A 26045-nucleotide genomic window follows, 5' to 3' on the forward strand; every position below is an offset into this window, starting at 1 on the left:
ACAGTCTTAATGAAACAACAAGGCCAGGCTGCCAGACACAACCGAATGAAAGACTTATGAAGTGTGTGCTTGTGTGTGTGTGTGGGGAGGGGGAGGGGGGGGGGTAGTAAGTGAGAGCTCTAGTTTCTAAAACAAAAATAAAGGCCAGCTGTTTGCCCATAAAGATGCTCCCATCTCTACTGAAGGACACATATCACACTCAAGAGCAGAAAATAAAGAGCATTTCTGTGTTTTCCATACAGAGTGAGAAACCAGACAGAGTCCTCAGGGCTGTGTACAACAAATTGTCCTGTTTTGACAGGAGAAAATTGTGATTTAAAATATACGTCTCATGATTAATGTTACAAAGTGATTGTCAAAATACCATTTCGCTGTCACTCGCAGTCACAGCAGTACATTCACTGCTGCTCTGAATAACAGCGTTCATGAGGACAAGATCACACAATCTACAGGGCAGTACACAGGGTCACAGAGTGAAATGCATTATGGGTAACATCTAGTTCTCACTGTTTTATCCATCTTTTTTACCCCCAGGACAATGACCCAAACAAAGTATTCAAACACAAATACACAAAACGCACCAATGTTCACAGTCATATAGCACATACACACAATAATGTAAGCCATCATCTTACTGGTATTGATAGCAAACACCTGGCAATGTTGTCCAAGCCTCAGCTGTACTCATTATCTGGTCATGAATCCAAAGTGTACTGTAGCAATATTACTTGCCAGCTGAACTTACAAAGCGATCATGTCATAAGAAATTGAAATCAAAACACATTCAGCAGCAGTTGTCGATTTAATCTAGTGGGGGAAAAAAAGCATTAATTGAATTTTAGCATATTATGATTCCTGTTTGGTTACATTTTGCCAACCAATACCTAAGGGGGGTCGAAAACACACACTGAACAATTTGTTTTGGCCTGCTTTTGTTCGAACATGTCCTTTGATTTCGCTTGAAGTATATCGGGGCCTTTACCTAAATATAATATTTTCTAATGGTTATTTTAAGGTTTTATTTACACCACCATTCAAACGTTTCATACGGGGTCAGAAAGATATGTTTAAAGAAATTAATAATTTAATATGACATGGAATAATAGAAAATAATACCTTTATTAAACAAAAATGCATTAAATTGATCAAAAGTGACATTTATTTCAAATAAATATTGTTCTATTAAACTTTCTATTCATCAAAGAATCAAAAAAAAAGTTTCCACAAAAATATTAAACAGCACAACATTTTAGTTTTTTGTTTTAATAATAATAATAATAATAAACATTTCCAGAATGTTCTGGGAACCAAACATTGTTGGTTGTGTATGAAGCAAACAAATGTCTAAATTCTTGGATTTCTGATGACAGAAACCTGAAATAATGAACAAAATGCAGACTGGCCAAGGAAACTACTGGTCCTGGAGCAGGAAAAAAATCCATATTGTTTGACACTGAGGTGTAAGGTGGAAACATATAAATTTTTTGAACCCTAGAAGAAATAAAAGCTTTAGCATAAGTTCTGCCGGGAAGACTCAACTGTTATGTCACTTATTACCTTCTCATCTATCTAATCATGTTTCTAATACTTGTGGTATAAAAGATCGGTACTTACACATGCCTGAGTTTGCAGATGCTGATGCTTTCCTTCCCCTCCATCCTCCCCACCACCACTTCGTCTTCTGGCAGGAACTGCAGAGTCCAGACCCTCGGATTGCGAGCTATGGATGCCAAATAACTTTATATCATAATATTGCTTGCTGGGCTGTTAATAAATGTATATTTGCTACGGTATTTATTCTCCCGAGTCTTTCTGGTAAAACTAATGATGAGAGTAAAATGTGGAAAGGTCAACTAAATCTTCTTCAGAAGAAAAGGTCCCCGAACGTTTAAGTCTGAACTTCACACCTTGTACAGCACAAATTGTCTCTGAACATGTCACCATGTAATGAAGAAGCTTTGCAAAGAGGAAGTTATTGAAGGATGGGGGCTAACCAACAATACCGGAAAAAAAACCTTGACTAACATTATAAACAGTAAAAATTATGATGCTTAGATCGAAGACAAAGAAGAGAAAATAAGAAAACCGGTTTTAGTTCTACTGATTGTATTCACAAAAACAAGATGTTCATTTTTGTTCCCAACACTAGAATAACGTATTTAGGTTTGATGTTTTTAGATAAGCACAAGGGGTTATCGGAGGAGTACGGTACGCTTTCAGCAGTAGCTCAAATCTCCACTTATTCTCCTCTAACCCAGCTAACAAAAATATGTTCTTAGAATGTTTAGCTAACATTCCCATTAAGTTATGAAAACAATATTTCTGAATGTTTTTAAACTTACAAAACGTCTATTTTTTATGTATTAACAACGTTTTTTTTTCTTGGTTTATGTGAACGTTGATTCCAATTTATCATTTTGAAAATGTTATGAAAACGTTATTTCTGAAACTTTTCTGAACGTTCGAAACATCCAGCTTTTTAAAAATGTTTTAAGAACGTTTTCTTTTGTCCTAACATTTACATGACTTTGAAACAAATGTTCTTACGTTACTGAGAAAGTTTGTTCGTAACTTTGAAAGAACCTTGCCAGAATGTTCTGAGAACATTCCCTGAGCTGGGAATCTGCTAAAATGAGACTATAAGATTTTAAGATATAATAAACATTATCATGATTTTCTGTAAAGCTGCTTTGAAACAATGTGTATTGCAAAAAGCATACAAATAACACTCTATGGGCGTTTCATTAAAATTGTTCTCACGTTTTATGCAAACATTCCAAAACATGTATTAATATTATTCTAATAACTTTTCTCTCACGGTTGTGTGAATGTTCAAGGAAAAATAATATTGTAAGGACATTCCATGAACATTGTTCTCACAACTGTTTCTCTAAATTACGAGAACATTCATTAAGTACAAATTACATTGTAAGGATGTTCCATGAACGTTGTACTCAGAACGTTTTATGATAACATTCGGCAAATAATAACAACATTATCCCCAAGGCTTAAGCTAGTCCAAGACTAAAATGCATGTTTGAGCTGTTACAACTGAAAGCAACATGCACTGAAATATCTTAAAATATATCATTGTTTTGTCTCAGGGTGCACACCAGTAATGTTTTTGTCTAAGGCACGTTTATAAAAGCGACTTAAATGTCCTAATTGAACTAACGCCTAGTTCTGGTTTAATCTGTGAAACCAGGCCTATAAGGATGTTCCTAGAATGTTATTCTAAAAACGTTTTCTCTCAACATTACGAGAATTTATATTAACAATTAAAAATAACATTATTAGAATGTTCCTTGAACATTATTTTAAGAATGTTTTGTCCTCACATTTAAATGTGAAAAGTTATGGGAACGTTCCCTGTCAGCTGGGACCACAAGAGAAGTAAAAGCTCTTCTCAGTCCCTGCCACTCCTCAGGTAAGAAGTTACAGCATCAACGAGCAGTAAAAATATTCCACGAATGCTGAGGCAACGCAGTGTCAACATCAGATGTTGTCCTTGGGGTCTTAAAGTGCAGACTTCTGAATGTAGGTTAAAATGTACTGCTCACAAGACCTCCATTAGTTTTGAACATGCCTGATTTGGAAAACTAGAGTTTGTCGGAAAAAGATAGACTAGAGACCTTGCAAGAACGCACTCAAAGCCTGAGGACCTGAGTGTGTTGTATGGAACAGAAAGCCTTTTATCCCATAATACCTTATCCCAAGCTCACACATAGACCCTTAAAGGAATAGTTCACACAAAAATGAGCGTCGTTCCAAACCTGTATTCCTTTCTTCTGTGTAGCACAAAAGAAGATATTTCGAAGAACGTTTCAACTGTTTTTGACCAAAACAACAGACTTTTAACCCTCATCTTTCCCTCGCGGGTCAAAATCACCTAAAGCCCTAAAATTATACTCAATTTTTATTTTGTCCAGAAGTCTTATTTAATTTAATTTTGATGATATTTTTTCTATTTTTTAAATGCAATTTTTTGGGGGATTTTTTTGGTTATTTTATTTACCTTTAAAATACTAGATTTAATCAATAAATAAATTGTCATTTAGAAGCACATTCCTCACATTATTTCAACTTAAATACAAAATAACTCACAATTTCATGTCTAACCTTTTAAAGGGTAACTAAACCCCTGGTCAGAGCCTGACTCCACCCACTGGAAAAGTGGGCAGAGCCCAGCGGAGGGGGGGGGGGCGTACACCTGAGACGCGTCTTTCTTTAGGCAAGGGTGTGGTTAACTGGTGGTTGCTTACGTCACGAACCACCGCAACATCCAATAGAGCGTCACAGTAACGCCCACAGCCCGAGAGAGCTTGGTGCCGGAAGTAAATTTCCCATTAAATTCTCCCATTGACGTTTTGAAAAAATCCGTATCTAAAGAGTTTTAGAGCATGTCTGAGGATAACCAGCTACGGCTGAACGTGAAAAACGGCTGAATAACCATACAACATATAATTTCAAGTGAAAAAACAAGACTGTGTACATATTTTCATTTCCGAGCGAAGGAACTACTGACAAAATACTACTGACAAAATGATGACAAAGTTAATTTCGAGGTGAGCTATTGGGGATAGTTTATCTATGAGCTGAATGGTCAACTATTAAAAGAGACAGATTTTTTATTTAATTTGTTCCCACCCTGTCCTCCTCAAACACGGCCTCATGCACACTGCAGGCAAACAGAGCTGTAGGTAGATCACTCAAGTCCATCATCTCTTCAGAGTCTTCTCAGAGAATGTCTAATATGGGGAGAACGTTCACTTAGTAAACTTCCGGCTTCTGAACTGGTTGCAGTTCCACTCTGGTTCCATATGAGGGCTCTCACAGGACGAGTGCAGAATGAATGGAGGTCAATGGAGCTATACCCAGAGAATGTCTAATAGAAGAGAATTGGCACGGTCTGGTTACTTCCGGTTTCTGGACTGGCTGCAGTAACACGTCTCTGTCCATGTGGGGGCGCTCGCAGGCGAGTGCAGAATGAATGGGAGTCTATGGGGTTTCATCCCCAGAAATCCACTTTTCTCAGGATTTTGTCAAGTAATTTGAAAGTTGCATTCAAAAGATGGGGCTAAGGTAATACACTCAGCTGAAAATTGAATTTTTAAGTTTACTTATCTGTTTTAAAAATCCGTTCAAAAATGTGATGACGTCACACAATAGCAGAATGCTAACGTGTTTCAGCCAACAACGACCTATCCTGTAAGAAATCGAAAGGACATGAGTACTCGTTCATTCGACTTTTGAACTATAATCCATATTGAACTTGCGGAATCAACAATAAAATCCATGTTGATTCAACGACAAGCAGGAGAAAGGGATACATTTAGCCATCTGGTCTAGCCCCATAGACACCCATTCATTCTGCACTCGCCCCTGATCACCTCCAGTGGAATTCTAATGGAACTGCAACCAAGATGATATACAATGGGGCTAATAGGAAGTGCCAAGGCTCTCCGTTAGACGGGCTCTGCTATACCCCTAAAAATCCACTTTTCTCAGGATATAATTTTTTGTCTAGTAATTTGAATGTTGTATTCGAAAGGAGATACAAAGAAATTACTCATTGCTGGGTGTTAGATTTTTTAGAGTCACTCATTTGCTTTAAAAAGTCTTTTAAAATGTCAATGACGTCATACACATCGTTCCACCAGAGATACTGCTTTACGCAATCCTCCAGTCACTTTGATGCTTTCGCGCTCTGCACTTTCTTTTCATCGACAACACCACTGACACAGGTAAATACACACGCTAGAAGAGTTTTTGTTTTGTTGTTTTAAAGGTGCAGTGTGTGATTTTTAGACATCTAGCGGTTTGGCTGCGAGTTGCACTGAGGGCTCAGCCCACTTCTCACCCCTCCCTTTCGAAGAAGCTACGGTGCCTGAAACTGGACAAACATATCGTCGTCTGAGACAGCAGAGAATAGCCAGAGTAAGCCAAGAGTGTGTAACATTGTCACTGTTTCTGTACCACAGTCCATTATAAACCACATCACGGATAAAGTTTACAAAGCCATAGTCAGGTGAAGATCAAGGGTCTTAATATATAATATAATAATAGTAATCAGCTGATTGTCTCACAAACCTAACCAGCACATTTCCCCCCACATAGTAAACCCATAATACAGCGAGGGAGAAGAACCACATGAAACTATGCAACTATATATTGTTTCTAACAGAAAACGTTTAGCTGGCTCAATATGAGCTGTTACTGTGGCTGAGCTGGTTAAAGCGTAAAGCCTTGTTTAAACTCGACGCGTCCGCATGAGCCCAAAGGTGCGTGCGGCAAAAATGGCATGATTGTACAGCGCGCGCGCCTCCGCATCCCCTAGATACCATTTACTACACACAATAGGCTTTTTTTCTCTGATTTTGAAAACTCTTCGCGATCGACTTAAAATGCTTCCAAGATCGACGGGTTGGTGATTCCTGTAACGTTACTGTTTTACGGTCAATGACAAGAGTACTAATCAGCTGTCTCACGAACGTTCAGCACATTTATCCCCACATAGCAAAGCCATAACACAGCGAGGGAGAAGAACTAAGTTACATGAAACAATCCAACTACATATTTTACACCACTGACAAGGGAAAAGTCACTACTCACGGTGTTTATGGCTAGCTTCTAGCTTACTGCTGCTTCTCTTTCAAGGTTGTGACGAAACGCGCTCTGTAGCGCTGTTTGTTCGCTGTCGGCTACGGTAGAAACATGACGTCACAATATGTCGACCTTCATAGAAGGGGATTCCCGCGGTTATGTAGATATAAATGTCTCATTCTAAGGTAACAAAAACATTACGGTTTATTAAGTAAGTTCTTTATACACCACTGACAACATAGTTATGGATGTCATATTGCATTTCTGTTAATAGATACTCACATTTTTTACACATTGCACCTTTAAAAGCCCACGCCGAAAATACACACACACATTCTGGTCCTGCTTCGGATGCCACGATGCCATCAAGCGGTATCTCTGGTCGTAATCAGTCCTTCACTGACCAATCAGCGTTCATTAGCAGAATGCTAGTGTGTAATGGGCAACAACAACTCAACCTGAAAAGGACATAAGTACTCATTCATTCAACTTTCGACCTATAACCCATGTTGAACTTGCAAAATCTACAATCAAATCCTAGATTTCATTTCTCGATGGCAATTGGGTGAGAGAGACAAATTTAGCCGTCTAGCTCCATAGACTCCCATTCATTTTGCACTCAGGGCGATCGCCCCCCAGTGGAACTCTGGTGGAACTACAACCAAAATTCGGCACAATAGGGCGTAATAGGGAGTGAACAGGCTTTCCGTATACGGGCTTTGGTCTTCTTCAATCTGCCTGAACGCCATCTCTTCTTCTTCATCCTCTTCGTGGGTCGCTACTGTGACCCTCTGAGCTGTTGCTCCACAATTTCCCACCCTCACGCATCATTCCCCTACCCCACCAGGAGAGGGAGCAAACAAAAATGCCACAATCCAGTTGACATTTTGAGGCAATCAAGGATATACGAAAACAAAGTAGTTTGCATTTTGCTATGGGTAAAACAGTTAGGAAAGAGAAAAAGCAGTCTTTGTGCACTCTATTTTATGACTAGAAATGGTGATCTGATATGGAGCCAGTTTCTGTTAGTTACTAATAATTAATTTGGCAGCCTGTTGTAGCCTAATCTTGACTTGCACAATGCCTTGACTTGCAATCAAATTCTGAGTCTTTACTGAGCCAGGCATCCATAATGTAGTAACCTATTAAAGTGTCATTTAATAAACACATGGTTCCTTAAAATCAAATCAAGTCACTCCTTGAGATACTAACCCTAAGTTTCCAGTTAAATTCCCCATTATACAACAGTCCACAACAATATGAATGAGATTCAAGGTTTTAATACATTGGTTATGTAAAACAGCTATAAACTATACTCCAGTGGTAAATACAGATCAAAGAACAAGCAGTCACAAAAAGATGCATTTTATTGGTTCAGCAGGATTTTTACAGTGCTAACTACACAGAATGCTGCCTGAAGCTTGGTCTTTTTTCATTATTTATTTTGGTTAAAGACATTATGATTGTCATTGTGGAATGGTTGTAATAACACAAACAACGTTAGTTTAAATGCAAATAAAAATTCTCAAAAAATTTACTCAAAATTTACATGATCTCAACACAGTAGTAATTGCACTTAAACAAAACTCAGTGTATTGATGTGGCTTAGACAGTCGGGTTTCCCATTATCGTTCAATAAAAAGTCCAAGGCAATGGTTTAATAAACACAGCATTATTGATTACTTGCATAAAACTAAAAAAAGAGAGCGAGAAAAAAAGAGCCACACACCAAATACAACGATAAAATATTTGACCACATTAGTCTAAGCAATGTTATATATGACAAAATATCCACAAGTGTTTCTTAGTTTTACAGAAGGTATCTGTAAATTACAACCACCAGCAGTGTTCTGATATTCAATCTAATACCCATAAACATGCAGATTTGTACAGAAAGTCTATTTGGTATGCTTAAGATATAGGCACAGGGAATAAATAATAGGCACAGCACACATTTAGGCCTGAAAATGGAAAATGAGACTCGTATGAGCTTGTACATTCAGTAAATTAAGCCAGTATCAAACATGTATTTGTACTGTATATAACTAGCTGGGAATTGTGAAATCCACATTAGTCTTTGGCTAATAAAGCTGGACCGGCAGCAGTATCTCTGGTACAAAGCAGTAGCAGAATCCAAAACATTTTCTGAGGTATATTTAGGCTTTAAGGTTAGAGACATGAGCTTTGTCACTTTGATAAAAGACCGAGAGTGATCATGTCAGTCAGCACATTTAAAGCATGATTACAGATATGCGTATAAGATAACATGCCAATCTTTCTAAGGATAAAATCAACGCCACCAATGAAAGTCCTTATTTGCATCTAGCATGTGTTATAGCTTGCTTTCCTGGCTCTGGATGAGACTAGAGAAATACAGAAGTTCTAGAATGGTCCAATATTCCAGAACTGTGTTCTATAAGTGCTGTCAATAATCAACCCAGTAATGCTTAAACACAGAGTAGCATTTCTCATCTTAAATCAGTCTTAATTTCATTTCAGGCACATCTGCGCTCAGTCTTTCTTCAGCTCGGATGGTTGGTACGGGCTAACAGGCCTGGGAGAGACGGACAGCTCTTGGTCCACTGGGAGCGTCACAGGGGCCACACTGTCGTTGTTCTCCAGTGCTCCGTAGGAAAACGAGCCGTTATAATCAGGCTGCACAGCCCAGCCTTTGTTGTGAATGGTTGGAATACCTGTGTTGACACATGATTGGTTGTTTGGCTTGATAACAATAATAAATCAGCCATCTCTAAATAAGATATGACATCAGCTGGCCTTTTCATCTTGAGCCAGATTCCTAACAAAGCACATGACAGTCTACCCACCAGCTTCCTTTCCAAATCTTAATGAAAAAAAAAAAAAAATATATATATATATATATATATATATATATATACACATACCTTTCACCATGTCCATAGTAACATATGGCTCAAAGGATTTGACTTTCCTCTTGCTTTTAGTAATCAGGAACACTCCAAGAAAGCATATAGCACATCTGCGGAAAATTACAAAGAACAAAGACACGTTTGAACAAATCCCAGAGAGTTTGTTAGTCAGTGCTACTGTGGAGAAAACAAACGTGTGTGGAATTTCAGTTTTCTTCCTGACACAGATGTGTTACAATGCATCACATAGTACTATAGTCAGTATTTTCCACCTTGATGAATGAGATACTGAATGTAAAATTTAGTTGCTGTCAATGGATGTAAATATTTAATATAAATATTACATTTTTCATAATTAATGTATTAACATTCAATTCATCTTAAAGGAAATAAAACTAATTATTCAACTTTTTCTGCGCGATCAGTAAAAAGAAATTGAAGAAATTAATACTTTTATTCAGCAAGGACGCATTAAAATTATCAAAAGTGACAGTATAAATTTATAATTGTTCTTTTGAACTTTCTATTCATCATGAGAGAATCCTCCACAAAAATCCTAAGCAGCACAACTGTTTTCAACATTGATAATAATGAGAAATGACATTTTAATGCATATAGAAATAAAAAAGTAATTTCACAATATTACTGTTTTACTGTATTTTTGAGCCTTTATTTCAACAATAAAAAAAATAAACGTTTGAACAGTGGTGTATGTATGTAGAATGCATCATAAAACCTACCCCAACAGAAACATGCATATGTGCAGAACGTCTTCATGGTAAAATTCCTGGTAAAATATGGTTCCTGTTTTAAAACAAATGGGATGGGAATGAGGATGAGAATGAGACCACTAACACGGTGCTGAAATGAAAATAGAGAAAGAAATGTGCAAGTCCTACCTGCCACAATAGCAAATGTTGTGGAGAAAATGTAATTCACACAGGCGATTAGACAGGAATCATACAGATGAGATGCCTGTGCTAAAAATCTAATAAAGAAAATCAAGTCATATAAAAGAACAACAGAATATCAGAACAACACAGCAAACACCAGAACTTACGATGCTTGAAAGACGACAGTAGCCACCATGCAGACGAACATGACGTAGAATATGGGATATGACAGCTGTAGAGGACCCAAGATGCTAAGCATTATCATCCCTGAAACCGCCTTCACTGTGATTACAGTCACTGAACCTAAAGGGCAAAGCTCCATTATTTTGGTCATTGGTATATTTATGACTTCTTTATCTGTGCATTCCTTCAGCTTTTTTTGCAACTTTGCAAAACATGTACTGGCTGTGGATCACTTTGAGTAATGTTTCATGGACACAATGGGCTCTACAGACAACATATGTTGTGTAATTGTCCTACCAAGTAGTGCCACCAGTAGCAAAATCAGAACAAGGTAGTTTGCATTCCGTTGTTTGTAGAAATACAGCAGCAGACAGAATGTGATGATCCCCAGAAGCTGGAAAAACACAAAACCGCATTCAATGCTAATCATCAACACTTGAAAAAGACAAGCTGGTGTTTTCACTCATCAACAAAAATTGGTTTCATGTTTGATATTTAAAAAAAATAACAATTTGGACTGTAATGATTTCCGGCTTTACATCATTCTCAGGCAAAAAACACTTGCAAACACTTGCATATTACACTAATTAAATAATCACACAATGACTTTCTAAAAGACGAGGGTGTGTATTACCAAGTATAAGAGGAAGGGCCAGCCAATAACATGTTTTACTATGTTCTCGGCATTCAACTGTTCATGAGAGTTCGGCCCAAACGTCACAAAAAGGTAAGTGCCACCCGCCGTCAAGGCACAGCCCAGGAAAGTCCAGATGTAGCGCTCTACAAACACAAGAAAATGTGTGAAATAATTTCTGAAATGTCTGAACAATTACACTACATAGGGACTGCATTTAATTGTTTGCATTAAAAATACAAATAAGTAGTTGTTGCTTATTAACGCATAGCCTCAAATTCCTCAATCTTTTGAAAGCACAGCTTGTTCAACAAAGCCAGCATTATGCAACTGAAAGCAATCAACACTATTAATAATTATTGTTTTTTAATATATATATTTACTGAGAAAAATGAGCAGAACTCACTCAAGAATTCTTGTGCCTTCCACTTTTCCCGCAAAAACAGGAAACCTAAGATGGAGCTTGCTGAGAAGAACAAAACAGAAAACACTGGTCATCTTCAGAGCATGGTTGTTATAGTTAACTAAAACCATTAAAAAAAACATTTGTAACTTGAAATAAAAACAAAGTTAACTGAAATCATGTAAAATGAATATTTTCAGCTAGTTTCAAAATAAACATTTCACATTTTCATATAGCTTGATGTAGCCTACTAAAATAACTAAAACACTTACATAACACTGCTTTAGAGCTACTGTATATTACACATAAAATTAAATGTTTATGGCAAATGACATCAGTCAAGAAGCACTGTAATATAAACATTTTAATTACATCAAATATAAGAAAACAGTATAAAATATGGAAGTGAATGCAACATAACATTAATAATACCTACTTATGACAGACACGGCATTAAGTGGAGCTATGAGAGAGAGCGGAGCAAAAGCATAAGACACAAACAGTGCGCCCTCCCCCAGAACCATCAGCATCAGGCCAGACCACCAGGTCTTAGTGTAGTAGTATTGCCTCGGGTCTTTATTTCCTGCCAATGTCACATGACCTTGTTTCTGCGAGAGAAAACTTCAGTCATTATGCATGTTTGTCTATTACACTTTTTTAAACCCACTCTCCTAGATACTATACCAAACAACAGCAGGGTTATAAAACAAGATGTTGGGAAAAAGCAAATAAAAGCTGATGACTTTCACAGGGCGTAACCTGAACACACCCTGACCGTGAATTACAATGTAATTATAAATGTAGCCTGCAAATACACACTTACCTGAATGCTGACTGAGATGCTGACCAACAGGTTTCCAAAGATAGCTAACAATGTACCAATGAGGTTTTCCTGTGTATAAATCACAAAGATAAAACATGTTAAAATGTAACTATATATATATATATAGTCATGTAAAAAAAGAAAGTACAACCTTTTGAATTCTATGGTTTTACATATCAGGACATAATAACAACAACAACGCATGACATATTACACTGTGTCATGGTTTATTTAACAAAAACTAGGCCATGTGTGAAAACTACATACACCCGTACTGCTTCCATAGGAATTAAGAGGGTAAGTGTCTGTGATTAACTGATCCTCAGCAAGCGTGACCAACTCTATAAAAGCAGAAGTTTTGGCAGTTTGCTGGTCTGGAGCATTCAGGTGTGTGAAAACACAATGCCAAGGAGGAAAGACATTAGCAATTATCTTAGAGAAGAAATTGTTTCTGCCCATCAATATAGGAAGGGTTACAAGTCCATTTCCAAACAAATGAAAGTCCATCATTCTACAGTGAGGAAGATTATTCACAGGTGGAAAACATTCAAGAAAGTTGTCAGTCTTCCCAGAAGGGACGTCCCAGCAAATTCACCCCAAGGTCAGGACCGTGACACCCAAAAACTACACTTCAGACTCTACAGGCTTCAGTTAATATTTAAATGAAAATAAAAAGAAAACATAAAAATAAAAACTATAATAGATGATACTATATCAGTATCCGTGAAAACTACAATAGTATCTCAATCTGGCAGTCGTGAGCTAATGGTTAGAGAGTCAGACTTGTAACTGTCCATCACAGCAGTGGAGGGGTGATGATTTGGGCATTGTTTTGATTTTGATTTGTTTTGCAGCCACAGGACCCGGACACCTTGCAGTGATTGAACTCCTCCAACGTATTCTAGAGTCAAATGTGAGGCCATCTGTCCGACACCTAAAGCTTGGCTGATATTGGGTCATGCATCAGGACAATGATCCCAGGCACAACAGCATATCTACAACAAAATATCTGAAAACGAAAAGAATCAAGGTGTTGCACTGGCCCAGTCAAAGTCCAGACCTCAACCCAAATTAAATGTTGCAGCGAGACCTTAGGAGACCTGTGCATAAACAAATGCCCACAAACCTCAATGAACTGAAGCAACGTTGTAAAGAAGAGTGTGCCAAAATTCCTCCAGAAAGATGTGAGAGACTGATAAAGTCATATAGAAAATGATTTCTTCAAGTTATTGCTGCTAAATTTGGTTCTACAAGACATTAGGCTGAATCAAAGTGTGTACTTAGTTTGTTACACATTGCTTCTGCATTTTGGCTGTTTGTTAAATAAATAATGACACGGTGTAATATATCACGTGTTGTTGTTGTTCATCTGAGGTTGTATTTCTCTAATTATAAAACCTACTAAAAACCAGCAGTGTCTTTATACCATGACTGTCTACATTTGCATTAGTGTGGCATTAAGCTATATCAGTATTAGGCTAACAGTCAGTTTAGTATAACATAATCGCTATTTCAAGATCAGCTTTTGTAAACGCTTATTTTCGTTTTGCATTTCTATTTTGATTGTTATTGCAAACATTGTAGCATAACGTTAGACTCACCGTGTAAGAGTCTTCCGTCACATTGTCGTCTCGTGCCATCCTCACGCCGTTCATCCTTACTTCAGATGACTTCCTTCAGCTAAACACGCATCACCGAGCCCGTCTCGCAGCTCAGTCCAGTCGGTACTCGGATAAAATACAGTTCTACTTTCCTCTGTTTGGGCTGCAGTTTACGTGGATCGCCATTTTCGAAACGCCGTTTTTTCCGGGTACACCTGTCAAGTGATTTGACGTTGTACGCAGGTTCCTGTGACGTCGAATTTGTTGGATGTGACGAGGCACGCATTCTACGCAAAAAACAAAAAAACAAAAAACAAAAAACAAAAAACAAAACGAAACAAAAAACATAATAATAATAATATTTTGTGTCGTTTTAATGGACGGTGTGGATGATGGAGATATATTTCCACTATATATATATAGGCTATATATATATATATATATATTTTTTTTTTTGCCATGCTTGGACAACTTTTAGTTTGATGTTGACAGTCTGGATGCTGTAAAGTTGATTTGGACTGGAGCTGTGAAAAACATTTTAAAAATAAATTTGAAAGTTAGAATTGAAAATCTTTTTCTAATATTCAGAAACCTTGTAGGCTACTAACTTTGTAGAAAAAGGTTACGCTGTTTACTTAATACAAGGTAATTAGCCTAGTTGAATATTTTTTAAAAAGACAATTGTTTCATTTTAAAAACAACATGCTGTCTTTATAAAATCATGTTTACTATTTTCGTCAGACAGTTTATAAAGTATAAAGTGGTATGTATAGATGAAGATATGAAGGCTACCTTTATAATTTAGGAATGGGTAGCTTGCAAGGGGATCATCATGTATTGGTGTCCTTGGCATTAAAGAGTTTGATACTGAACTCAAATTAAGATCTTTTTGAAGAAATCTGATAGCTTTCTGTCTCTCCATAGACAGTCTACGCAACTACCATGCTTCAAAAAGTTAATAATCAAGATTGTAAAACTAATCCATGTGAATTGAGCGACTCAGTCTGAAATTTTCTGAAGAGACACAATCGCTTTAATTTAGGATTTTATTCACATATAAACATTCATCAACTAATACATTTGTAAATGTAAGGTCAAGCATGTACGCTTGTGTTTATATGTAAATGTAATAATAATTTGTCAAATACAGCGATCAAGTCTCTTCAGAAAATTTGGATTAAACTGCTCAATTCAAATAGATTAGTTTTACGATCTCTTTATCAACTTTTTGAAGCCTCAAAGTGCAGTAGGCCTAGTAGACTTACAGTCACTGGAGGGACAGACATTTCTCAGATTTCATTAAAAATATCTTCATTTGTTTTCCGAAGATAAACGAAAGTCTTACAGGGTTGGAACAACATGAGGGGGAGTAATATTAATGACAGAATTTTCATTTTTGGGTGAACTATCCCTTTAATTGTCTGCCATCTGTAAATTGTTAGTGTCTTAAGGATAGTTCCACAGGTGCATGTTCAATAATTGTTTATGGTTAATTGACTGAACAAGCATGAAAAGGATTGTTGAAACCCGTTCCAATAAGGATCTGTAAAGCTTATTTGAATTTTAAAAAAATTATACATCCTGTAAAAGGGACATCTTTCTTTCTTTCTTTCTTTCTTTCTTTCTTTCTTTCTTTCTTTCTTTCTTTCTTTCTTTCTTTCTTTCTTTCTTTCTTTCTTTCTTTCTTTCTTTCTCTCTTTCTTTCTTCATGAGTTTATATAATTTGCTTAAAAACACTTAAACATTGGCACTTGGTGTCTGTTTTGGACAGTAGATGGCACCAGTGGACCTTCTTAAAGTACACATAAACGTCAAAATCAGCCTGGTCATGGGTTGACTCTGTTGTTGTACCACAAAATGAAATAAAATTAAAAAAAATTATGTGAGAGTACTTTACTTCAGAAAGTACAGTTGGCGTTAAGATCAGACTTTCCCAAGACCTACACCCAGACCAAAATAATACCACATCTGGGCCATAACACCATCGACAATATTATCAATATCTCAACTTTCAATAAAGTTTCACATTTGGTTCCCCCGATTTTTCAATATTTGGTTACATCTTTATACCAGATCCAGACCAAGACCTGTTATGCCGCGAACCAGATTTATATTCTAATGAATTGAAAAATGCTTACTTTAGTACTAGGTAGCAGTTCAAAGCCATTGAGGTCCTGTCAATTCTCTCCAGTGCTGAGGATATTTATTGTGCCAACCTGTGTTTGAGGTAATTATCATCTATAGTTTGTTGGGAGTAATGACCCACACACCCTTAACAAGATGTTTATATGAGCCCATGACAACAAAATCCTGCCTGAAAGCAGCACCTTGAGATGTTCCAACACTGATATTTAGCCATTTTCCAATATCATATCCCAGAGCTATGAGGCTCTAACAAGCTGGTAACAATTATTTTGACATTCATCAATGGCACAACTGAAAAGACGCACATATTAATGTTTTTTTAGGGTTCGCTCATTCCTTTAGACTCTTTGTGTATTCTATGTGTATTCTAACTTTTTTCCCCACCTGCTAGTGACAGATAAAACACTGCAGACAATGAATAAATGTAAATGGGTTGTGGTGTGGCTGACATGAAACAAATCTGTGTCCTTTCACCATTTTGCAAAGGATAAAAGTATAGCTTATTTGTTTTTTTGTAGAGAAGAGGTACACCCATGTCGTAATAGTTACTGATGTTATGAGAAATGTGTCATCACTGCACGCATGTTCAGATGTCACTGGGTGTGGAAGGCCTGTGGAAAGCAAACCTTTAGATCAGCAATGAATGTACCAGGATTATTATTATCTCCTGATCAGTAGCACACCTAAAATGTCCAACATCATTTTAATCACAGAAACATTTAATTGATTATGGCTTGGAAATAAACAGGAAGACATTTTTCCTCATAATAATTTTAATACAATTTAAAAATGAAAAAAACTAAAGAAAAAAATAAACCTGTAGTTTAAAAAAAATGCTGCAAAAAATAGGAACATAAACATCTCTGGCAAGCAGCAAGGTATCATATTTCTTCTTACAGTTCCATGGAATGCATATATCTAGAATGAATATGTGACTGACTTGAGGCAAGATCTGAAATCACGTTTTCAGTTAGCAAGTTTTATAATAAGCAGAATATGCTTTCATAACGCTGGAGAAATACCACAGTATAGATGCATCCGATGGTTCAGAGCATCAGGCTTCCCTTCTGTGATGTTTTCAACACTAATTATGAATGATTAATAATGATTCTATCTCGATGGAGGAATACTCCCTTTCACTGACATCACCCTCGGAAGAAAAGGAACATTCTTTCCCTTAAGGTCTGTCCTCAAGAGGTGAAACAGCACCCCTGATGGAATGGTGTAACGTACTGTAAAGTTTCAGATTAAAATCAAAGATTCTTAAATCTTTTTTTTTTTTTGAGAAAAATGTCACTGAAGCGTTTGCTTGCGGTCTTGAGGGTTTAACAGTTGTAGTTTGGCTTTGGTGACAGTTTTTTTTTTAAAGACATTGTGAAGACATTGCAGTTGAGTTGTGAATGATTTGTCTCGTGTTATTTTTTATTTTTTTAGTCCCATTCTTAAAAGCTTATGTAGTACCAGAAAATTGCTTATGCTTGTCAATGTAAAAAAAAAATCTATGCTGCAGGAAATGTCCCCTCAAAAAATACTTTAATATTTAAAATGCAGAAGTCAGAAATCAGGCTAAAGAGGAGAAAGCCTCCCAGAACAATATTTTGAGGTTTATTCCCTTTTCTAAGTTTTGACGTATTTGGGAAATACCAGAAAATTATATTTTTACTTCCTGAAACGCTGTTATTCTACCTGTAGGCATGTTACTACTGTAATTGATGGCTTAAGCCTTTTATAATTATTGTTGACTCATGAACTAATCAATTAAACACAATGTGAGACGCACTGCCTGATTAACTCTTCCGTTATCTTCACCTTAATTTGAAATCTGTTTATTAATCATTCAATTTATACTTCTGTTTATTGCATTTACATTTAGTCATTTAGCAGACGCTTTTATCCAAAGTGATTTGAGGAGCATTATAACAGTATTTGTTGTACACATTGGCAAAGTAACAAAACAAACCTAAAAATGTCTAGCCATTCAAAACTTTACAGAAAAAAAGTTTTTCTATAATTTATGAAGATTACAAATGTATAAATAAACCAGTCATATAAATGCTGTAGCAAAGGTACCTCTTCTGTTGTGGTTTTGCCTATAGTGTTGCGAGTGTAGATTCTAAGAAAAATAAATTATTTGAAACATTCCTAAAACTGCAGCAATTTTCTGTTGTTTATTTTTGATTTTATGAAGCACATTTCAGATCACATTTCACAAATGAAAACATACTATATAAATACGAATGAGACTTAAGCTTTCTTATACAGTTAACTTGTACTGTGTGACAGCAGCCACCTGTTTTAAAACGTCTTAGAATACTGTAGAACCTGTAAAAATAACTCTAAAAATGATTCAGTGGCTTCGTATATCACAATAATAAACAACTATCCTACTTTAATAAAATCTCTGAATGCACTTAAATGATTGCTTGTGTTGGATATTTTAAAAAAGCCTAAAAATCCAACAGTTAGTTTTGTCTAAAATGTATACCTGTTAAAGTTTCACTAATGGAAATTAGTATTTGACTAACTAATTATATTTTTTACCCAACATTTCATTTAAACATTTTGAGAATGGAGAAATTATACTGATCAGTTTTCAGAACAACAATGACTTTTTTCAAATCAATATTATTCATCTTTAACAATAACTTAGAAATGGAGTAAGTTGAACACAATTAACAATCATGTATGTGCAAAAAGTGGGAAATTGATTTTCCCAGCATGGTTGGATATGGAGAGCAAGTGTTGAAATTAAGTGTAATTTTGTTTACTTTTGCACGAAATTAATATAGGAGAAGATATGTTAGTGTTTAATTTTTTGTTATTTCGACATTTAAGGTGCTTCTGCTATGTTGGCATTTTGTGACAGTTATGTGGTGAAGAGTGTGTTTAAATTTACTAAGCCTATTGCAAGTTTTACTTTATAAAAGCAAGAACTATGTGTACCAATGCAGTGATAATTTCTTAGTTATTCATATACTTAAATTTTGTTGTTGTTGTTGTTTACTCAATTCATAATCATAAGGTATATTTCATTGATTCCACAACTTTAAAATGTTCTCTTAATAGATGTACTTTTAATATTCATGTAAAAAATGTTACACCAAACATTGAGTACATCATAGTTTAATGATCATGATCATATCTGTATCTGTATCTGTATCTCTTTTGCATCATAATTTTAAAATAACAGGTTTATTTGCCACAGACAGAACAAACTGTTATGGGTGACTTTAATGGATCTCAAAACAAGATATAAGTGTGCAGGTCATTTCTTTCCATGCATTTGCAGTGAAAAGATAGTGCAGCTTAAAAGCTTCAAAAAATATGCAAAAGCGCTAAGTATCATTAAAGTGGTCTATATGACTTCTGTGCTTTATTCCGATCTCACGGCAATTCGTACGAATTTTACGAGGTGGCTAATTCGTACGAATTCATACGACCTCACTCGTACGAATTAGTACGATTTTTGCTAAATCGTACATATTTACGACTTGCCCAATTCGTATGAATTTGTCCGAATGACCTACCATGACCCCGCCCCTCAACCTACCCATCACGTGGGTTCAGACAAATCGTACAAATGCAGGTTAAAAATTGGCTAATTCGTATGAATTCGTACGAACTCACTCGTACGAATTCATACGAATTAGCCACTTTTTAATCACTCGTACAAATTTGTAGGAATTGGTCATGAGATAGCGTTGCAGCTTCCAAGTCGTCTGAAGTCATATGATAGGCTTAAATGTCTTTAGAAAACAAAAACAAAACCAAACAGTGCATGCCTGTCACGATTCATGAGTTCGCTGTTTTCTTCATGTCTCGTGTCATTGTTGTTGTGTGTGTGTGAGTGGGCGTGGCCGCTCGTGCCACTGATCAGCGTGCCAGCTGATCTCGTTCCCTGCACCAGCTGCTGCCAATTCACTCACCTATAAAGACTCAACACACTCTCCTCTCTTTGTCAGATCGTTGGTTTGGTGTTCTCTGTGTCGTGCTTCGTGTTCCTGTCGCAGTCTGTTCCAGTTGAGTTCCTGTTCGGTGTCTTCGTGTCCTGTCTCGTCTGGATGTCCATCTGCACTGGATTCACCATCACCCGCACCGGTATCACCACCACCTGCACGCTGACCACTGAGTCCCTGCGCCACCATCTGCAGTGTTCCTCGTGATTGTCTTTGTGTCTTCTGACCATTAATAAAGGAGTCAACTTGCATTTGCTTCCGTCCAGTTCTTGTGACAGAACGATCTGACCTACAATGGAAGCAGCAGGGGAAACAGCCTCTTCCTTGGAAGACTTCATCAAGACCTGCATGGCGCGGATGGATTCCCAGGAGAGGAATACTAATGAATCGGGTCGAGCTATTCAAGCTCTTGTGGCGCAGGTGTCCGAGCTCACCCAGCGATTCCAACTGATGCAAGCTCCCACTGCGCCACCCACACCAGCCGTTCCTCTCGTACCACCAGAGAGCGCCTCCCAGTCAGAGCCCCGCTTACCTGTTCCTGAGTCCTACAACGGTGAGCCGAACTTTTGCAGAGCATTCCTAACTCGCTGTTCGATGCACTTCTCTTTGCAGCCCAGGACCTTTGCCAGTGAACGCAGTAAGGTCGCGTTCGTGCTCACTCTTCTGACTGGGAAGGCAGCGCTATGGGGAACGGCGGTGTGGGAGAACCAAGACTCGTGCTGTAACTCGTTCCAGACACTCGCCGCCGAGATGAGAAGAGTTTTTGACCGTGCGGTCGCGGGAAGAGAGGCGGCCCGGATTCTAGCAGACCTCAAGCAAGGTGAAGGATCTGTATCTGATTACTCTATCGAGTTCCGGACCTTGGCGGCAGAGTGTCAGTGGAACGAGGAGGCGCAGTGGGATATGTTCCTGCATGGGCTGGCTGACCGCGTCCAGAGAGAGATTTATGCCCTGGACTTACCTACTACCCTCAATGGGCTGATCGAGTTGGCACTCCGTGTGGACTCCCGACTCTCCAGAGTCGAATCTCGGAGGTTACCCGCACGGGTATCTGGAGCGGCGGAGACTTCGCGAGCCAGCGGCGGGGACGCGGTCAGCCCCGTCTACGATCACGAGCCCATGCAGGTCGGGCGAGCTCGGCTTTCCCGGGAGGAGAAGGAGAGGCGGAGGTCCCAGGGCCTTTGCCTTTACTGTGGTGCAGCAGGACATTTTGCTTTCAACTGCCCGGTAAAAGGCCAAGCCCGGCAGTAAACCTGAGGCTACTGTCGGGTGGGATCTCCGCCGAGAAGACCTCATCAACATCAACGCTCCTCCCGGTAAGACTCAGGTGGTCCGTTCACTCTCACGACTGTCAAGCACTACTGGACTCTGGGGCTGAAGGTAACTTCATGGACCACACTTTTGCACTCAGGATTCAGGTTCCCCTTCTACCCCTCAGTCACACCATCGCAGTGCACGCGATTAACGGACAAACACTCCCTACCATCTCTTATACCTCTGGACCCCTCACACTCAGCGTATCCGGCAACCATTCCGAAACCATCTCTTTTTATATCTTGGACTCCCCCCTGGCACCCATTGTTTTAGGTCATCCCTGGCTCCTCAAACACAATCCCAAAATAGACTGGCAGCAGAGATCAGTGTCTGAATGGAGCAATAAATGTCATGAGTCCTGTCTTGTGTCTGCTTGTCCGTCTGTTTCTGTTTGTACGTTTCAGGAGGAAGCAGCGGACTTGTCAAGCGTGCCCACGGAGTACCTAGACCTGAAGGAGGTGTTCAGTAAGTCTCGTGCTGCTTCTCTCCCTCCGCATCGTCCCTATGACTGTGCTATAGAGTTATTGCCAGGTACGTCTCCGCCTAAAGGCAAGTTATATTCACTTTCTGTCCCAGAGAGGGAGGCTATGGAGAAATATATTTCTGATTCTCTAGCAGCGGGGTTCATCCGTCCCTCCTCTTCTCCAGCGGGGGCGGGGTTCTTTTTTGTGGGGAAGAAGGATGGGTCTTTGCGACCTTGTATTGACTACCGGGGGCTGAACAACATCACGGTAAAGAATACTTATCCTTTGCCGTTGATGTCTTCAGCCTTCGAGAGGTTGCAAGGAGCATCTATCTTCACAAAGTTGGATTTACGTAATGCCTATCATTTGGTCCGCATCAGGAGGGGGGATGAATGGAAGACTGCTTTTAATACCCCCAGGGGGCACTTTGAATACTTGGTCATGCCTTTCGGCTTGTCCAACTCCCCAGCGGTCTTCCAGGCACTCGTCAATGACGTGCTGCGAGATATGGTCGACCAATTCATATATGTCTACCTGGATGACATATTGATTTTTTCTTCTTCTCTCCAGGAACACGTGCAGCACGTTCGACGAGTGCTTCAGAGACTGCTAGAGAATGGGCTTTTTGTCAAGGCGGAGAAATGCGCTTTTCATGCACAGTCTGTTCCTTTCCTTGGGTACATTGTGTCGTCTGAGGGAGTGCGTATGGATCCTGAGAAGGTTAAGGCTGTGGTAGATTGGCCAAGTCCAGATTCCCGTAAGGCCCTACAGAGGTTTTTGGGGTTCGCCAATTTTTACCGACGATTTATTCGCAATTTCAGCCAACTAGCCTCGCCTCTGACCGCCTTGACCTCTCCCAGAACGGCGTTCAGGTGGTCGGACGCAGCGGAAGCTGCGTTTGCCAAACTGAAAGGCCGCTTTGTTTCAGCCCCCATCCTGGTTACCCCTGATTCATCACGTCAGTTTGTGGTGGAGGTCGATGCGTCAGAGGTGGGGGTAGGTGCAGTACTATCCCAACGCTCTCTCACAGACGACAAGATGCACCCATGCGCGTTTTTGTCCCATCGATTATCCCCTGCCGAACGTAACTATGATATTGGTAATAGAGAGTTGTTGGCAGTCAAATTGGCATTGGAGGAATGGCGCCACTGGTTAGAAGGGTCGGGGGTACCTTTTGTCGTCTGGACAGACCATAAGAATTTGGAATATATCAGAACTGCTAAAAGATTGAACTCTAGGCAGGCTCGGTGGGCACTTTTTTTCGGACGTTTTGACTTTTCTCTCTCGTACCGCCCGGGCTCCAAAAACATCAAGCCCGATTCTTTATCGCGCATTTTTGACCGTTCCGATCGCCCGTCTACTCCCGAGAGCATTTTTCCAGAGACTCTAATTATCTCTACTCTCACATGGGAGGTCGAATCGAAGGTCAAGACGGCCTTACAAGGGGTAACGCCTCCGGTCGGTTGCCCACCGAACCGTTTATTTGTGCCAGAGGAATTACGGTCCGACGTTGTTCAGTGGGGGCATTGTTCCAATGTGGCTTGTCATCCAGGAGTTAGCCGCACTACATCTTTAGTCAAGCAACGATTTTGGTGGCCTCGTATGGCTCGCGACGTTCACAGTTTTGTTTTGGCTTGCTCAGTTTGTGCCACTGGTAAGACTTCCAATCGACCCCCAGATGGGCTCCTTCAACCGCTGCCGGTTCCTTCGAGACCCTGGTCCCACATCGCTCTAGATTTCGTCACCGCCCTCCCACCCTCTCAGGGTAACACGGTAGTTTTAACCGTGGTGGACCGGTTCTCGAAGGCGGCCCACTTTATTCCCTTGCCCAAATTGCCCTCAGCCAAGGAAACAGCGGTAACAGTCGTTAACCACGTCTTTCGGTTACATGGCCTCCCGACAGACGTGGTTTCCGACAGAGGTCCCCAATTTGTGTCCAAATTTTGGCAAGAATTTTGTAGATTACTGGGTGCGACTGTTAGTTTGTCCTCAGGGTTTCATCCCCAGAGCAATGGCCAAACTGAGAGAGCCAACCAAGATTTGGAGAGAACGTTGCGATGTATGGTTTCCAAGAATCCTTCCTCATGGAGCCAACAACTGTCAATGGTGGAGTACGCCCACAATTCATTACCAGTATCATCCACGGGCCTATCTCCGTTTGAGTGTAGCATAGGGTACCAGCCACCAATTTTTCCTAGTCTGGAACCCGAGGTCGCGGTTCCCTCCGCTCACGCCTTTGTCCAGAGGTGTCATCGCACTTGGACTAGAGCCCGAGAGACTCTACTCCAAGTGGGAGCGCGCACCAAGGCCAAGGCTGATCGCCACCGGCGGAGGCCTCCCGTATACGTCGTCGGTTCCAAAGTGTGGCTTTCTACCAAGAACATTCCTCTCCGCTCCGTCTCGAATAAGCTTGCTCCCAAATTCATTGGTCCGTTTACTGTCACCAAAATCATTAGTCCGGTGGCAGTCCGCCTCAATCTTCCTCCAGTGTACAGGAGAATTCATCCCGTGTTTCATGTATCCAAAATTAAGCCCGTTTTTCGTTCTCGTATTAATCCGCCTGTCCCGGTTCCCCCACCGCCGCGACTCGTAGACGGGGAGACCACATATTCGGTTTATCGTATTCTGGACTCAAGGCGGAGGGGACGCGGGTTCCAGTACTTGGTGGACTGGGAGGGTTACGGTCCGGAGGAGAGAAGTTGGGTGCCTGCTAGAGACATTCTGGATCACTCCCTTATTGATGATTACAATCGACAGGTAAGGGAGTCTGGGGACGCCAGGAGGCGTCCCTAGGAGGGGGGGTACTGTCACGATTCATGAGTTCGCTGTTTTCTTCATGTCTCGTGTCATTGTTGTTGTGTGTGTGTGAGTGGGCGTGGCCGCTCGTGCCACTGATCAGCGTGCCAGCTGATCTCGTTCCCTGCACCAGCTGCTGCCAATTCACTCACCTATAAAGACTCAACACACTCTCCTCTCTTTGTCAGATCGTTGGTTTGGTGTTCTCTGTGTCGTGCTTCGTGTTCCTGTCGCAGTCTGTTCCAGTTGAGTTCCTGTTCGGTGTCTTCGTGTCCTGTCTCGTCTGGATGTCCATCTGCACTGGATTCACCATCACCCGCACCGGTATCACCACCACCTGCACGCTGACCACTGAGTCCCTGCGCCACCATCTGCAGTGTTCCTCGTGATTGTCTTTGTGTCTTCTGACCATTAATAAAGGAGTCAACTTGCATTTGCTTCCGTCCAGTTCTTGTGACAATGCCATTCTTCATAATTTCCCTTTTGTGTTTCACAGAAGAAACAATGTCATGGGTTTGGAACATATGGGTGAGTATATAATATTCAGTGCAGTTTGTTTTTGACAATGCATCTGATAAGGAAGAAAAAAAATATATTTTTTTTCTCTCAAGATTGAATAGATCTTAGGTCTCCTGTTTCTTTTTGATTGATTTGAAGATTGCACATTTCTCTGTGCTCAGATTATTAAAGTCTGATCTTTCATTATAAACTCTTTTCTCACCCAACATTTCCAGGACTATTTTTCTTGTTTATAATGATATTTTATTTGTCTGTTTTTTTTCGCCCTAAAAAAATCTGAGCGTAGCGTCAGTTCTGACAGCTCACGTTAGTCAACTCGCATCAGCAGACTTCCAGCTGATCCATGTCTACCTAAACGACGCTTATCACTGTATATAAGCTCCTTCAGTATTATCAGCAGCTATCGCGTTTCTCAGGAGCGGATTACCCTTCTCCCTCCCCAGCTCCTCCTCTAGTGCACTGCAGTTTGAATCAGAATAAATTCTCGAATTGTGTTGTACTTTAAAAGCTTGAAATAATGATATCTGCAATATATTTATGTTGGTTCTGTTCTGTTTACCCTAAGGGGGGTTATCACTGCTCTCCCTGCTCTTGTCCGGATGTGCAGGGAGTTCTTGCCCAGAACAGAGCCATTCCTAACTGTATGCTAAATGTCAATCGTATTGATAGTCCCGAAAGAAACATCAGTTTTATCAGTCACTTCTTTCTTTATCGAATTGTAACTTGCTACTACTTGCAATTACTAATCTTAACAATACTATGGTGTTTTTACCCAATTTAACAATATAGAAACGATTATATTTCGTTATATGTTTTTTTTTTC

General features: G+C 39.5%; 2 protein-coding genes across 2 annotated transcripts in view; both read right to left on the reverse strand.

Moving 5' to 3' along the window:
- rcan3 (regulator of calcineurin 3) overlaps nt 1–7431 on the reverse strand; it is a 29385-nt gene extending 21954 nt beyond the window's left edge. The window contains 3 exon segments of the mRNA XM_077239697.1: nt 4648–4729; nt 7324–7370; nt 7372–7431. Coding sequence (XP_077095812.1) covers nt 4648–4729; nt 7324–7370; nt 7372–7431 — 189 coding nt within the window.
- Nucleotides 7432–7867: 436 nt separating this feature from the next.
- On the reverse strand, nt 7868–14285 carry nipal3 (NIPA like domain containing 3). The gene is made up of 11 exons (XM_077239682.1): nt 14029–14285; nt 12428–12496; nt 12041–12212; nt 11608–11667; nt 11202–11347; nt 10865–10961; nt 10552–10687; nt 10391–10479; nt 10232–10295; nt 9507–9601; nt 7868–9296 (listed from the first exon to the last, which is right to left on the reverse strand). Exons 1-11 carry the CDS (start codon nt 14080–14082, stop codon nt 9115–9117), a joined length of 1164 nt encoding a protein of 387 aa, XP_077095797.1. The 5' UTR covers nt 14083–14285; the 3' UTR covers nt 7868–9114.
- Nucleotides 14286–26045: the final 11760 nt, after the last annotated feature.

This window comes from Siphateles boraxobius, unplaced genomic scaffold, assembly GCF_051911475.1.
Source record: "Siphateles boraxobius isolate OS27281-9 unplaced genomic scaffold, OSU_SipBor_1 22, whole genome shotgun sequence".
In the NCBI taxonomy this organism is placed as follows: Eukaryota; Metazoa; Chordata; class Actinopteri; order Cypriniformes; family Leuciscidae; genus Siphateles; species Siphateles boraxobius.

Excerpts from the sequence above, each read along its gene's own strand:
- nipal3 (XM_077239682.1), bottom strand. The coding sequence starts at position 14,082 with ATGAACGGCGTGAGGATGGCACGAGACGACAATGTGACGGAAGACTCT. Across the intron at positions 10,962-11,201 it reads GGCCCTTCCTCTTATACTTG|CTTCTGGGGATCATCACATT; the intron begins GTAATACACACC and ends GTGTTTTTCCAG. Across the intron at positions 10,688-10,864 it reads GCTACTGGTGGCACTACTTG|GTTCAGTGACTGTAATCACA; the intron begins GTAGGACAATTA and ends TTTGCCCTTTAG.